Source organism: Mastomys coucha, unplaced genomic scaffold (genome assembly GCF_008632895.1).
Source record: "Mastomys coucha isolate ucsf_1 unplaced genomic scaffold, UCSF_Mcou_1 pScaffold14, whole genome shotgun sequence".
Classification (NCBI taxonomy): domain Eukaryota; kingdom Metazoa; phylum Chordata; class Mammalia; order Rodentia; family Muridae; genus Mastomys; species Mastomys coucha.
Genome location: NW_022196896.1, coordinates 74,224,897 through 74,240,802, shown reverse-complemented (window position 1 = coordinate 74,240,802; position 15,906 = coordinate 74,224,897). Strand labels below are relative to the sequence as shown.

At 40.2% G+C, this 15,906-nt stretch overlaps 1 protein-coding gene across 4 annotated transcripts in view; it reads left to right on the top strand.

Moving 5' to 3' along the window:
* Positions 1-15,906, top strand: part of Hibch (3-hydroxyisobutyryl-CoA hydrolase) — a 70,489-nt gene that overhangs the window by 37,342 nt on the left and 17,241 nt on the right. For 3 of the 4 annotated variants that reach the window (XM_031367413.1, XM_031367412.1, XM_031367414.1), the window contains exons 7-9: positions 1,369-1,447; positions 13,124-13,269; positions 15,519-15,605. In XM_031367413.1, coding sequence (XP_031223273.1) covers positions 1,369-1,447; positions 13,124-13,269; positions 15,519-15,605 — 312 coding nt within the window. The remainder of the gene's footprint in view (positions 1-1,368; positions 1,448-13,123; positions 13,270-15,518; positions 15,606-15,906) is intronic. The other variant, XM_031367415.1, reaches the window with a different exon arrangement.

Below are 15,906 nucleotides of genomic sequence, written 5' to 3'. Positions count from 1 at the left end.
CACACACAGTGACAACAGTCAGCACACACAGTGACAACAGTCAGCACACACTGGGACAGCAGTCAGCATACACAGTGACAACAGTCAGCACACACAGGGACAACAGTCAGCACACACTGGGACAACAGTCAGCACACACAGGGACAACAGTCAGCATACACAGGGACACACAGCACACACAGTGACAGCAGTCAGCACACACAGTGAGAGCAGTCAGCACACACAGTGACAGCAGTCAGCACACACGGACAGCAGTCAGCACACACAGTGAGAGCAGTCAGCACACACGGACAGCAGTCAGCACACACTGGGACAACAGTCAGCACACACTGGGACAGCAGTCAGCACACACAGTGACAGCAGTCAGCACACACTGGGACAGCAGTCAGCACACACAGTGACAACAGTCAGCACACACTGGGACAACAGTCAGCACACACAGTGACAACAGTCAGCACACACAGTGACAACAGTCAGCACACACAGTGACAACAGTCAGCACACACAGGGACAGCAGTCAGCACACACAGGGACAGCAGTCAGCACACACAGTGACAGCAGTCAGCACACACAGTGACAGCAGTCAGCACACACAGTGACAGCAGTCAGCACACACAGTGACAACAGTCAGCACACACAGTGACAGCAGTCAGCACACACGGACAGCAGTCAGCACACACTGGGACAACAGTCAGCACACACTGGGACAGCAGTCAGCACACACTGGGACAGCAGTCAGCACACACAGTGACAACAGTCAGCATGCACAGTGACAACAGTCAGCATGCACAGTTGGTCTTCACATATACTTCTGTTTGTAGCATTTGCTGCATGCAGTGTCTGCTCTTTTCAGTGTCATTCATCAAGTCTGAGGTAGACTTTTAACCAAATCTCATAGTAGCCAATTTGGAAGAGTTTTAAAATTGGTCTCATTAAATGTTGCATGTGAAAATAGTGGTGTTGCTAATTTTATTGGATGAAGTAGGTAAGTAAAGAAATATGTTAGATATTCTTTTCAAAATTACTAAATTCTCTGTAATAACTTGATCATGCTGTCTTGGTTATTAGTGCGACTAATAAGTAGTACTGAGCTTCCCTGGAGAGTCGGTGTCCTGTAATGCTGAGAAGGGCAGAGCACAGTACAAATGCTGACAGGAACTCCCCACTTAGAGCAGGCCTGACTCACATGTCAGAGATGCAAATTTATCTGAAATTGTGAGACTTGAGGTTCCTTGCAGCCCACATGCTGAAACAAGTTGCTGTAGAATATAATGAGAATGTAAAACCTACTTGCTTTTTAATGTTTGTGTGTTAATGCTTTCAATTTTTTACCATATTTTAAAGCATTTTTTTTCCTTATTTCCCTAGGGAGTTGGTCTTTCAGTCCATGGTCAATTTCGAGTGGCTACAGAAAGGTCTCTCTTTGCTATGCCAGAAACGGGAATAGGTAAAAATACCAGAAAGTTTTTGTAATTACTTTTGAATTACATTCTTTTACTGCATTTCAGATATTTTATACATATACACATGAAGTCAGAGAACTCCATGTGAGATACCATGATGAAAGAACTTAAAAACATGACACTTTGTTAGCTCAGGATGTATGTCACATATAAAAATATTAGCACTGTGTAGTTAATCTTAGCTAAGGGAAAATTTCTTCACATTTCCATCTGTGACACATTGAGAGTTTCATAGATCAACATTTCTATTTTGTGTTAAAAAGAGAGTTATTCCAGTAGGGTTTGTTGAAAGAACTCTTGTTGGCTCACTGCATCGCCTTTGTCTCTGTCAGATGTCTAGGCTGCCTGTGTTGATATCCTGTCAGCATCCCGCCATCTTGATTGCTATTGCCTTACAGTAACTCTTGAAATCAGGTAGTGATAACCTTCCGACTTTATCCCTTCTCCCCAAGTTGTTTCAGTTATATAGATCATTGGTATTTCTGTATAAAATTTAGTTTGTAAGTTTCAATAAAAAACTCCTTCTGTTATGTATTTGTAAAGTTTATAATCTATCAATTCAGGTAGAGTTGACTTCTTTGAAGTGTGTGCTCTATGTGTATGTGTTTGTGTGAGTGAGGGTGTGTGTGCACATGCATACTGCGTGCCTGTGCTTGTAGAGGCCAGAGGTCTAACTTAGGTGTCTTTCTCTGTTGCTCTCTACCTTAAGTTTTGAGATAGGGTCTTTCATTGAATCTGAAGTTGGTCCATGTAATTAGACTGTTTGATAGACAAGCCTTATAGTTTCTCTTGTATCCAGCCTTTGAGAATTAAGATTTCAGGCATGTGCCACACCATACCCTGTACATGGGTGTTATATATCTAAACTCTGGTACTCACACTTACATGGCAAATACTTTATGGAATGAGTCAGCAGCTCAGCCCAAGAGTTGGCATCTTAATAAGATGGTGTCTTTAGACCCATGAGTAAGTAAATTTTTATGTTTTAGATATAGTTTTCAGTGTGTAGGTCTCATACGTATTTTACCAGAATTGTGTCTATCTCCTATTGATTTATATTATAGATAATGTTTTTTCTTTTTTCTTTTTCTTTTTTCTTTGTTTTTCCAGGGCTCTGTGTAGCCCTGGCTGTCCTGGAACTCACTCTGTAGACCAGACTGGCCTCGAACTCAGAAGTCCACCTGCCTCTGCCTCCCAAGTGCTGGGATTAAAGGCATGTACCACCACTGCCCGACTAATGTTTTTCATTTTTAATTGAAAACAGTTTTTCATACATTATATTTTGATCGTGTTTTTCCCTCCCCCCAACTCCTTCCAGATCCTAGAATATTTACCACTTAACTTTATGTTCTCTCTTTCCTGCAAAATGAAAAAATTAAAAAATCAAAAATAAGAAATTACATAGATGTTTAAGTGTTTTCCTAAACAAAACAAAATGACAAAAGACAAATAATCTCTCCACCCAAGAACACAAAGCCAATAATCAAAACACACAAGTAAAATACCAATAAGGGGGAAAAAGACTAAAACAAAGGGAAATGAAACAAAAGTCTACAAAAATAACATTGAGTTTATTGCGTGATGAGCAACTCCTCCTAAGCCCAAGGCCTGCCGTGGATTGTCATTAATGTACCCAGTGACACTCCACTGAGCAAGCTGACATTCCCTTTCCCAGCAGGCTTCAGTTGCAGATAGCTTTTGGTGAGGTCCACTTGCCCCTCTCAGTGCTCAAACCCCCATGTAGCTTGAACCTGCATGGTGCTATAGTTAGTCTCTCTGAGTTCACATGTGCATTAGTCCTGTAGTGTCTGGAAGACACTTGCTTTCTTGGAGTCATCTACCTCTTTTGCTCTTAACAGTCTTTCTGCCTTCTCTTCCTTACAGATCTCTGAGCCTTGAGGGAGAGGGGTTCCAAAGTTTCTCTCACCCTGCACGTTGTCCTCTTCCTCGTGAGATCCTCTCCTCTCTTGTCTTTACTAGGTACCTGGCCTCTGTAGTTATTCAGATGATAGTCCAGACATTGAAAGCTTAAAAGCTAACATACACATATAAGAGAAAACATAGAATTTGTCTTTTTGGCTCTGGGTTGCCTCACTCTGGATGATTATTTTCTAGCATCATTGTGTAAATGTACCACATTTTAATTATATATTCATCAGTTGATGGATATATCTATATTTCCAGTTTCTGGCTCTCATGAATAGAGCAGAAGTGAACATGGTTGAGCAAGTGTCCTTGTAGGAGGATGAAGCAGTCTTTGGGACTATGCTCAAGAGTAGTATACCTAGATCTTGAGGTAGATTGAGTCGCATCTTACTCAGGAACTGCCACACTGATTTACATAGTGGTTGTTCCAAGGTTGTGCTTTGACCAGCCAGGAGTAAGTGTTCCCTACATCCTTACCAGCATAAACTGTCGTTTGTTTTATTGATGTTGGTCATTCTGACAGGTGTAAGATGGAAACTGAAAGTAGTTTTAATTTGCATTTCCATTGCATTTCCTGATGATGAAGGATGTTGAACATTTCTTAAGTGATTTTCAGCCATTGTATTTCACCTTTTAAGGGCTTGACGCTTAGTTTTGTACCATACTTTTTAAAGTGAGTTATTTGTTTTATTGATGTTAGGATCTTTTGTTTGTTTGGTTTTTGTAGTTCTTTATACATTCTATGTTCTAACCTTCTATTAGATATTTAATTGATAATGGTTTCTTCACATTTTGTAGACTGATACCTTGCCTGAATAATGGTGTCCTTTGCATTGTAAAAGCTTTTCGGTTTCACAAGACCTCATTTCTTAATTGCTCATCTTAGTGTCTGTGCTATCGGTGTTGTATTCAGAAAGTCCTTTCTGGTGTAAATAAGTTCAAGGCTACTTCCCACTTTCTGTTGTAACAGATTCAGGGTGTCTGATTTTATGTTGATGTCCTTGATATATTTGGATTCAAGTCTTGTGCAAAGTGATGGGGAATCTATCAGTTGGTGAGAGTGGTGTGTTGAAGTATGCCACTATTAATGTGTGGGGTTCAATGTGCAATTTAAGCTTTAGCAATGTTTCTTTTACAAATGTGGGTTCCCTTGTGTTTGGGGCATAGATGTTCAGAATTGAGATATCGGTAGATTTTTTTCTTTGTTGAGTATGAAGTGTACTTCCCTGTCACTTTTGATTAATTTGGTTGAAAAGCTATTTTATTAGATATTAGAATGGCTACTCCAGCTTGCTTCTTGGGACCATTTGCTTGGAAAACTTTTTTTTTTCAGCCCTTTACTCTGAGATAATATCTATCTTTTTTGCTGAGGTTTGTTTCTTGTATGCAACAGAATAATGGATCCTGGTTTTGCATCTATTCTGTTAGCCTGTGTCTCTTTATTGGGGAATTGAATCCATTGATATTTACAGATATTAGTGACTAGTGATTGTTGTTTCCTGTTATCTTGATATTGATGATGTTAGTGTGTGTGTGTGTGTGTGTGTGTGTGTGTGTGTCCTTATTTTATTTTTGCTCGTATGGAAAAACATTTATTATTTATTTATTAATTATTTATTTCCTGTGTTTTCTTGGATGTAGTTGTCTTCCTTGGGTTGCAGTTTTCCTTCTAATATTTTCTGTAGGACTGAATATATGCATAGATATTGTTTAAATTTGGAGTTGTTTTGCGATATCTTGTTTTCTCCATCTATGGTGATTGAGATTTTTTGCTGGTAATGGTAATCTAGGTTGGCAGTTGTAGTTTTCTAGTGGTTGCAAGATATCATTCCAGGCCCTTCTACCTTTTGGAGTGTCTTTTGAGAAGTTAGGTGTAATTCTGATAGGTCTGCCTTTGTATGTTACCTTGACTTTTTCCCTTGCTGCTATTAATGGTCTTTGTTCAGTATATTTAGTGATTTGATTATTATGTAGTGTGAGGATTTTCTTGTCTGGTCTGATTGATGTTCTCTAAACTTCTTGTATGTTTATAGGCATCTCTTTCTTTAGGTTGGGAAAGTTTTCTTCAATGATTTTGTTGAGAATATTAATTATCTGGGCCTTGGAGCTGGGAATCTTCACCTTCCCCTATTATTCTTAGGTTATGTCTTTTCTTGGTAGCCCAGATTTCCTGAATGAACACGTGGCAGGAATTTTTAGCTTTAACAGTTTCTTTGAGCCGGGCAGTGGTGGTGCACGCCTTTAATCCCAGCACTTGGGAGGCAGAGGCAGGCGGATTTCTGAGTTTGAGGCCAGCCTGGACTACAGAGTGAGTTCCAGAACAGCAGGGCTACAAAGAGAAACCCTATCTCAAAAAACAAACCAACAAACGAACAAACAAAAAACCAGTTTCTTTGAGTGATGAATCAGTTTCTTCTATTGTATCTTCTATGTCTGAGATTCTTTCTTCCTTCTATATTCTGTTGGTGATGCTTATATCTGTTGTTCCTGTTTTCTTCCCTAGGTTTTCAATCTCTGGGATTCCCTCAATTTGTGTTTTCTTTATTGCTTCTATTTCCATTTTCAGGTCTTGAGCAGTTTCATTTCCTTTACCTGTTTAATTGGATTTTCCTGTATTTCTATAAGGAATTTATTCATTTCCTCTTGAAAGGCCTCTATCATCTTTATAAGATTGGATTTAAGGTCATTTTCTTGTGCTTCAGTTATGTTAGGATACCCAGGCCTTGCTGCAGTAGGGTAGCTGTGCTCTAAAGGTGTCATATTGTCCTGACTTTTGTTGATTGTGTTTTCTCTAGGGCCTGTAGCCATCTGGATGGCTTTGGTCTCTGTATGTTCCTGTTGTAGTAGGTCTTTAGAAGGGGATTAGCCTTGGTGGTCCTAGTGTGTTAGGCCTCTGATGGGTATCCTTTAGCTGTATGGTTCAGGAGTCTCAGGTATGATGAAGGTGGGCAGAGAGGTGGCAGGAGAAAGGTGGCCCTCCAGTGATAGCATAATGCTCAGAGCAGCTGGGGATGCCTCAGAGGACTCCACAAGCCAGCAAGATGGAAGATGGGTCCAGGAAGGGAAGCTAACCTGTATGGTTCAGGCTCCACAGATATAATGAAGGTGAGCAGAGAGGTGGCGGGGGAATCTGTTTGGAGATTTTTAATTATTGCTTCTATTTCACTTGGGTTATGAGTCTTTTTAAATTGTTTATTCTGTCTTGACTTAATTTTGGTAGTTCATTTATATCAAGAAATTCATCTATTTCTTTTAGATTTTCCAGTTGGGTAGAGTACAGATTTTTTAAGTTGTTCTTATGATTGTCTGATTTCCTTGGTGTCTCTTGTTATGTTATCCTTTTTATCTCAAATTTCATTCCATTGGATATTCTTTCTTTGTCTTTTAGTTGATTTGGGTGTGGGTTTATCATTCTTGTTGATCTTTCACAAAGATCCAACTGTTTAATTGATTCTTTGTATGTTTTTGTTATTTGTTTCTATTTTACTTATTTCAGCCCTGTGTTTATTTCTTTCCATCTGCTTTTTTGGGGGCATCATTTCTTCTTGTTCCAGAGCTTTCAGATGTGTTGTTATTCACTAATCTGAGAGCTCTCTACTCTTAAGTAAGTATAAAAGCATTCTTTCCATGCAGCTGAAGAATGGACTTTGATTTTGTCAGGTATTTTTTTCTGTATCTATTGTGATGAACATTGGCTTTAAAAAATTTTTGTTAATGGTAAATTATTTGGCTTTTGAGTATAGATTTACCCTATGTTATATCTTCATTTCATATAGTAATCCTTTTAATATGTTGCTTAATTTGATCTGCTGAAATTTTATTTGTAATTTTTGCAGCTATGATTATGAGGGGTTTGCAGTCTAATGACCTTTCTTTGCATGTGTCTTGGTTTCACTGTTTCCCTTTTATGGAATAGCTTGTGTATAATTATTATTATTTTCTCTTATGTTCTAAATGTTTTGTAGAATGTATCAGTAAAGCCATAGAAGCTGGTAGTTCTCTAAGTTTATAATCATAGATTTGAAGCCTCTGAAAGATACTTGGCCAGTCAAGTGATCCTGAACAAGCATTGACAAGTTGAGTCTTTGAAAGGATTTGTACAATACATTAATGTAAAGCTACCTGGGATAGTCTTACATGTATTGACTCCATAGTGTTTTCTGTCTCTCTCATTCTTGATTAATTATTAATCTATTCCTTTTCTCCCAGATCATTCTAATTTGAAGTTTGTTATCTGTTTTGATCTTAAACATTAGAGTTTGGTTTTGTATGATGTTTATCACTTTTTTTCATCTACTTTAGTTTTCTTTTTTTAAGATTTATTTATTTATTTTATGTGTATGAGTACACTGTAGCTGTAAAGATGGCCATGAGCCATCATGTGGCTGCTGGGAATTGAACTCAGGATGGCCCCTTTTGCTCCAGCCCACTCACTCCAGAGTAATACACTGTAGCTATCTTCAGACAGCACCAGAAGATGGCGTCAGATCTCATTACGGGTGGTTGTGAGCCACCATGTGGTTGCTGGGATCTGAACTCAGGACCTTCAGAAGAGCAGTCAGTGCTCTTACCCACTGAGCCATCTTGCCAGCCTCCCATCTACTTTAGTTTTCATTTGCAGCTCTTTTTCCTTGTCTTGTCAGGTAAGAACAGGTTAATTAGCATTTTAAAAATCGCTTTTTATCTACACATTTGTTAGAAACTGCACTCCAAATTTTGAATTCTGCTTTACTCTCTGGCAAGTACTATGTGGTGAGACATTCCTGTGCTTCTGGTTTGCAGCTCCTGGTTGGCCACATAGTCATAAGGATGCACGGCTTCGGTTCAGAGTGCTATGAGGCTAAGTGATGGTGTCCTGTGGGTTATAAGTTTATTAAATGCATTTCAACATAGTTCTTTTTTTTTTTCTTTTTTTTGAGACAAGGTTTCTCTGTGTAGCCCTGGCTGTCCTGGAACCCACTCTGTAGACCAGGCTGGCCTTGAACTCAGAAATCTGCCTGCCTCTGCCTCCCAAGTGCTGGGATCAAAGGCATGCGCCACTACCTCCTGGATGTTTTTTTGTTTTTTTTTTTTTAACTTGAGTAAAATGTTCATCATTATATGGTAGAACTGGTTTGAATGTGTTCTATCAGACTTGGTATATACCTATGCTTTGAGCCAATGAACTCCTGCACTTTGAAGAAGTTATGATACCATCTTGTAGTTTACATTGTTTATGGAAACATTCATTTTCATCCCTATTTTTTGTTTCTATGTTAGTATATATCTGCATGTCTCAGGATATTCTTAAGACGTTCTCTTAACCAGTGGTTTTAGGCTATTTGATAACAATATTTCTTGGTGTGGTTCTCTTCATCTTTCATGTGTATGTGTTCATTTGGCTACTTGGAGTCACTCTCTCAAAATTGAAATTTATTTTCAATTATCTCTTCAAATATTTTTCTCTCCTTCGCTTTTCAGATACATCATTTACACATTATGTTAGATCCACTCTCCCTGTGTGTGTACACATGCATGTCCATCTGTGTGTGTGTGTGTGTGTGTGTGTGTATGTGGTGCAACAGATTGAACTTAAGGCCTCATAGTCCTAAGCAAGTGTTCTACCACTGGGGAATAGGCCCCCACCTTTTATTTCTTTATATAAATGTTAAGACGGTGTTGTAAGTGACTCAGGCCAGCCTGATGCCCATGCTGTAGCCTTTGAGCCTGTGGTCACTCTGCGCCTGCCCAGCAGCTAGAATTGTTGACCTAGGCACCAAGCCTGCTCTATGTTCATTTTAAATTATTTTTGTCTAGTTTCTATTTCTACGTTTTAAACATTTACCTCTCTGAAAAGTCTAATCTGTTCTTAGTGTTTCTAATGTTTTTCAGTGTATGCATTCATCTCAGTTTCATCTATGGAAATTGGATTTGAGTTGCTAAAAATATAACTTCTCTGTCTACTTTTTTTGAACATATGAGTGAATTCTTATATTTAGGTCAGTTTCAATTGATGCAGCCTCACTGTGCATTGTATTTTCCTACCATGTTAGATGTCTAGGTTTTGTTTTGTTTTGTTTTGTGTCTTTGAGATAGGGAATATGTGGACTACACAGACACTGAACTGAGATCTACCTATCTCTGCCTCTGAAATGCTGGGACTAAAGGTTATGCACTACTAGATGGCTAGTGTGTTGGGTAGTTTTATGTCAACATGATACAAACTAAAGTCATCTGAGAGGAGGGAGCCTCAATTCAGAAAATGCTTTTATTAGATGGGGCTATAGGCAAGCCTGTAGGGTATTTTCTTATTTAGTGATTGATGTGGGAGGGCCAACCTGTTATGGGCGGTATCATCCCTGGCCAAGTAGGCCATGAAGAACAACCCAGTAAGCAGCACCCTCCATGACCTCTGCATCAGCTCCTGCCTTCAGGTTCCTGCCTGTTTGAGTTCCTGTCCTGATTTCCTTCACTGATGAACAGTGCTGTGGAAGTGTAAGGCAAATAAACCCTTTCCTCCATAACTTGCTTTTGGTCATGGTATTTCATCATAGTGGTAGAGACCTAACAAAGACAGCTAGTAATTTTTTATTGTCTTAAGTGCAACTCTTCTTTTGTAGCATGCTGGATACTTTTAAAGAGGTTTTGTTGTTTTATCTTCTTTTTCTTTTTCTTCCCTCTCTAGCTTGTTCTGCACCTACCCCACCTTTCTTTTTGTTGACTTTAGTATCCCTGACTGGTCCTGGCTGGCCTTAAATTTAGAGACCCACCTGCCTGTACTTGGTGGCTGGGATTAAAAGTATGCACTGTCACACCTGGTTTTTGAGTTTTTCAGTTCTTCCAAATGTTCATGCACTTCCTTCTAGGATGAATGTAAGTTGCTTGGAACCCCTTTGGTATAGTTAGATGTTTTGGGTTTGATTGGTTTTGCTTCCATGTAGGATGAGGACAATGAGTTAAGCTACTTTTGAATATGTCTGAGTACAGAGGCAAGACCTTCCTCTGTGTCTGCTGGGGCCCAGACCCTTGCTCTCCATCTAGTTGGTGGATCTGGTGTTGTCAGGACACTCTGGTTTTCCACTTAGCTCTTTTATCCCTTCTTTAGGCAGATCCTCTCCTCATTTGGTCTAAGGAGTTCTAAAGTGAGCCCCAGATGGGGAGATCTGGTATAACTAGGGATAGCACCAAACTGTTCAGTTTGTGCTTTGGGTTAGAGGCTGATCAGGGAAGAAACATAGTTGAAGGGACTCAAGTCCAGAAGTGAAGTTTTGCCATATAGAGATACTTACTAGCTATGTGACCTTGTAAAAGACAGGTCTAGAGTTTGGTATTGGGGAAAGGCACAAGTATGCTTGAGACTGTTTGTCAACTTGAGCCTCTTTGACAAAAGTGTGGACTGGTTGTGAAAGACCCCTCAAGAGAGGAGACCCTCACTCTACTCTCGGGATTACACGACCCCCACAAAACTCACGAGAGACTGATCTTGTTGCAAACACATGAGGTTTATTTGGGAAACCAGTGCACTGGGGCCAAGCTCATAACCCACACAGGGGCAGAGGAGTTCGACCTCAAGCTCAAGAAGTGTAGGGTATTTAAAGGAAAAAAACACAAACCAGGGGGAGTGAGGGGGATTCCAACCCAAGGTATTCAGTCAGTTAGGGAGGGGAACATATTTGTTCTAGGAATGTAATCTTCATCTACCGGTCAGCAGGGTGGAGAGCCCCGTGAACCAGTTGACCTTCCTTCCTAGTTCCGCCCTCATTGTGGTTCAGCCAGGAGAGGCAGGTCTTGGGAACCAGAGCCCTGAGGCTCTGAGTTAGCCAAGTTCCTGGAACCCAGAGCTCTGAACTGGCTGACCTGCATTATTAGTTCTGCTCAATCGGCTAGGAGTCATAAAAAACTTTTTTTTATACCTTTCATACTTTTCAGTTGGTTTAAAGCAACATACTGATTCTCACATTTCTGAAAGCTGAAAGCCAAAATCAAGGTGTTGGCAAGCTTTCTTTCTCCTGAGTCTCTTCTCTTGGCTTTTAGATGGCAACTTCCTTGCCATGTCTTCACATGCCTCTTTGAATATTACTTCCTGTAAAGATGATCCTGTTGAATTAGGGCATCTCCCTTACAAATGATAAACCCAAAGCTCTTTAAGTAATACAGTTATATTGTGGGCTAATGCCTCAACATACAGACTTTGAGATGCAATTCCATCAATAACAGAAAATAATAAGCACACAAATGTTATTTAAAGCCACAGGGGTCAAGGAAAATAACCATAGGTGGGCATTCTAATAGCAAGTGTAGTCTCTGCAGCTCTCAGGGATCAAGCCAAGTAGAGACAGAAAGATAAAAAGAAGTGCTTACTGTGTGTCAGAGGCTGCCACCATGCCTTAAAGGATAAGGGAATGTTTCAGGATAGGAGAGTCTTCCTGTATTCAGAATGCCATCGCAGCTCTGGTAAGGAGGTGTGTGTGTTAGATTCCGATGTGGGTCCCCAACTCCAGAAAAAACAGGAGGGAAATCTCTGTAAATTACATGAGGTTTATTATTGCCAGTATACTGGGTTTGTCCTGCATTCAGAGCAAAGGGGACGACCAGGAACAAAAGCACACACACTTTTTATACCTTTCAGTACATAGGTTTACAGCATGAGTTGGTTATCTCTCATTGGTGGAGCTCATTGTCTTTTGTTCTCATTGACCTTTATGCCCCAGGTGAGGGGGGAGATACAGATTGCATGTAGGAGGGATGGGGGTGCAGATCAACCCTCCCAGGGACTGGGCATTATTTCCCACAATTAGGGCATCTCCTGGGGACTGATGTTTGCTCGGTAAACTCTTCTGAAGCTCTGTCTTTAGGCTTTAATGGACATTCCTTGCTCCTTGGTATTTTTATGAGGTGTCCCTATTTGCTCAATTTTTACATGTGCTCTGCAGATGAAGACATAGAATGACCATGGTTAGAGGATGATTGTGAGAGACTAAAAAGTGTTTGAACATGTAAGACTTGGTTACGGTGGATATTTTAATTTAAGAGAAAATACAGCCACTGAAAAGATTTTAAGAAATGTAAAATAAAACTTTATTTGTGTTTAAAAATATCACACTTCCTGGACATGATAACCCATACCTATAATTCTAGTACTGGGGAGGCTATAGGCTGAGAAAGGAGATCACAATTTCAAGGCTAGTCTGGGTTCTGTCTAAAGACTCTCTCAGATTAACAATATGCTATTAATTTGTTCTGTACATACTCATTGGAAAGTAAATATTTTGTCAAGTGTTGTTCTTTAGGGACCATCCAACCTTTTGTTTTGAGACAAGGTCTCTTCATTGGCCTGCAGCTCACTATCAAGCTAGTCTAGCTAGCCCCGGTACCTCTTTGGTGTTCGCATGTCCAGCTCTGGGGTTGCAATCAGATGCTGCCACATCTGGATTTTTAAATATGAATTCTAGGGATCAAATTCAAGGTCCTCAGTGAGTCATCTGGTCCTGCAATACCAGTATCGCATACTCCTAACGTACAAGACATTCTAGAGTCACATACTCCACCAGCTTCTAGAGCAACAAGATGCGAGGATTTTGAAATCTTCCAAACTAAGTTAATAATTCATAACATTTTTTGTGATTTGGGTTTATTGTATAACACAGAACTTAATATTCATTGGGCAGATTCACAGTCTGTACAGAAATGACTGAGTATAGGATACTATCTCCACTTTCTGTTTGAATTTGTCTTTTTGCTGTTCTTAATTACAGGACTATTTCCTGATGTGGGTGGAGGTTATTTCTTGCCAAGACTTCAAGGAAAACTGGGTTACTTCCTTGCACTGACAGGATTCAGACTGAAAGGAAGAGATGTGCACAGAGCGGGAATTGCCACACACTTTGTCGATTCGGAAAAGGTAATTGTTTAGATGTTTGCTGGGAGTGGTTGAGATGATCACAGGTTTTTGTTAAGTATGGATGTGAATGCTAAGTTTATTGCTTTAGCTATGTGACTTTCACCCCCACCGAACCCACACTCCCCACATTCCCTTTCCTCTGCCACACTGTCCAAGCTGAACAGAAACTCAAGATCCCCCTGCCCTCACCTTTCCAGGCTTGAGAACATTAGTGTATGTTCCTGTCACCATGCTGGGCAAGGTGCCTAAGCTTTCTGTCTCAGCTTCCACAAGCAAAACAGAACTAATGGTACCTGAGCTGGTACCTTCAGTGGATATTTCTAAACATACAGTGTTGGTTTAACAATAGAATAGTGCCCAACTTAAAAATAAATCTGATATGTAAAGCGAAAATTATATAGTAAAATGCTGAGCTTTTTAATCTTGAGGAAAGAATGTTCTAGAATAAAGGAAGGAGTGTTATAAAATATCTAGAAATGTATATTGCATGGTTAGGTTAATAGCTGACATGGAATATAAGTTTAGATAGTTTCATTATGTAGTCTGGCCTGATCTTGAACTGCTGATCCTCCTGTCTCAGTCTCCTAAGTGCTATGATTACAGACATAACATATTTCAAATAACTAACATTTTCAACACAGCTGTGTGAGGGAGTGTGTGAGTGTGTGTGTGCTTAGAATGGTTATTTTGTCAAAATTTCTTACTCTATACAGGGTAGCCCATTGTGTCCACCTGCCCACTTCCTAGGATTTTTCTGTGCAGGACATTGATACCAGAGATTGCACTGACCATTCATTGCTCTGTTGCATGCCACCATTCTCTAATCTGATCCATCCTCTGGTCTACCAGACATTGGTGTAGTTAAAAAGCATATGAATGGGTTTTTTGTTTGTTTGTTTTTGTTTTTGTTTTTTTTGTTTGTTTGGTTTTTTTTTGGTTCAGTTCTCCTTATCTACTTTATATTTAGAAGGTAAAATTTTTCAGCTTAGTAAACCTTGGTGTTTTCTGTTTTCCTCACACTCCATATTCTACAGAGTATAGGGAGGTTACCCCAGCCATTGTGAGCCTTCCATTATAGTTGGAGTTTCAGCTCTCACTCCATGTTGTAGGTGTTTGTGTTCTCATTGAGAGGGTACCTAACATGTCATTCCACTGTCCTCTGAAAGAAACAGTAGTGATTTTGTAACGGAATTTAGTCAAAGGCAGGGGAAAGCTGCTTGGCACCCTGTGCCTTGCTCTGTCAGCTTCCCTGGGGAGATTACCTACAGCAGGTATGTATCCATTATCAAGACCTACAAAAAAACAGAAGATAAGTGGGTGTGTACAAAACAAAAGCTTGAGTGAAACAGAAAATTACCTGTTGGAAAGAGCCATAGGTTTTTTTCCTACCAGTTGCAGTTTGGCCTTAAGGCTAGTGTTGCCAGAAGGAGCATTTCAGTTGAAATACTGGCACAAAAGTAAATTGCTCACTTGGATAGGAAAATACTGGCTTTGTTTTAGAAGCAGTAGAACGTCCTCTGCGGCTGTGGGATCATTTGTACACATTAGACAGATGTCTGTGGGCTTTGTGCCCGTTCTTAGGGTTTCCATTGGTGTGAAGAGACAACATAACCAGAGCAACTGTTGTGAAGAATAAGCTGGGGCTGGCTTGTAGGTTCAGAGGTCTAGTTAGTTATTGTCATGACAGGAAGCATGCCGTCATGCAGGCAGATATGGGGCTAGAGAAGGAGCCAAGAGCTCTATATCTGGATCGGAAGGCAGCATGAAGAAAAAAGAGACACTGGGCCTGGCTTGAGCATTTGAAACCTCAAAGTCCACCTACCTCCAGCAAGGCCACACCTCCTAATACTGCCATTCCATGGTTACTGAGCATTCACATCAATGAGTCTAGGGGGGACTCTCCCTATTCAAACCACCCCAGCCCCTCACCAATCATCTGACAGTGCTACTGAAGTTAACTTACAATGAAATGTATACATAAGATCTTTCAAAGGCTTGGCACCTGCAGTGTCTCAATTTTGAAGGAGGGATGCTAAGCTGGTCCCACACCACAAGGGCTCCTTCATTTCCCATCTTGTCCATCCTTCAGAGGTAGCATTGGTCGTGTAGCAATATGTGTACATAGCTGCAGTCCAAGTTTCTTTTAGGGGTCATGTGGACAGAGCCTGGATTCTAAGATAAGGGTCCTGAGAGGGTAAAAGCTTTCTGTGCTTCTGTGGAGTTCCATGTCTTGTTTTCTTTCCATTTAGTTGCATGTGTTGGAGGAGGAGTTGTTAGCCTTAAAGTCACCTTCAGCTGAGGATGTTGCAGGTGTCTTAGAAAGCTACCATGCCAAGGTAAGTAGGTTTCAAATCACTTAGGAACGTAGTGTTTAAACAGTGAGCAGTGCTGAGTACTGGTTTGTGGATATAGAAGGCATACTGAGGATCATTTCGTTTAAGGCTTGATAGAGTACCAGAGCTTCAGACTTGAGAGAGCCATCTGATACTGGCCCTCTCCCTCAAAAGTTTCTCTTTTGAAATTCAGTGTTTGGCTTTGGAAGGAGCTTTTGCAAAGGCTTTTGCAGTGCTCTGTGGCATTTCTGTGACAGGTTCAATGTTCAGACTATTTGTGGAACTGCTAAAATGAAACTCTAAT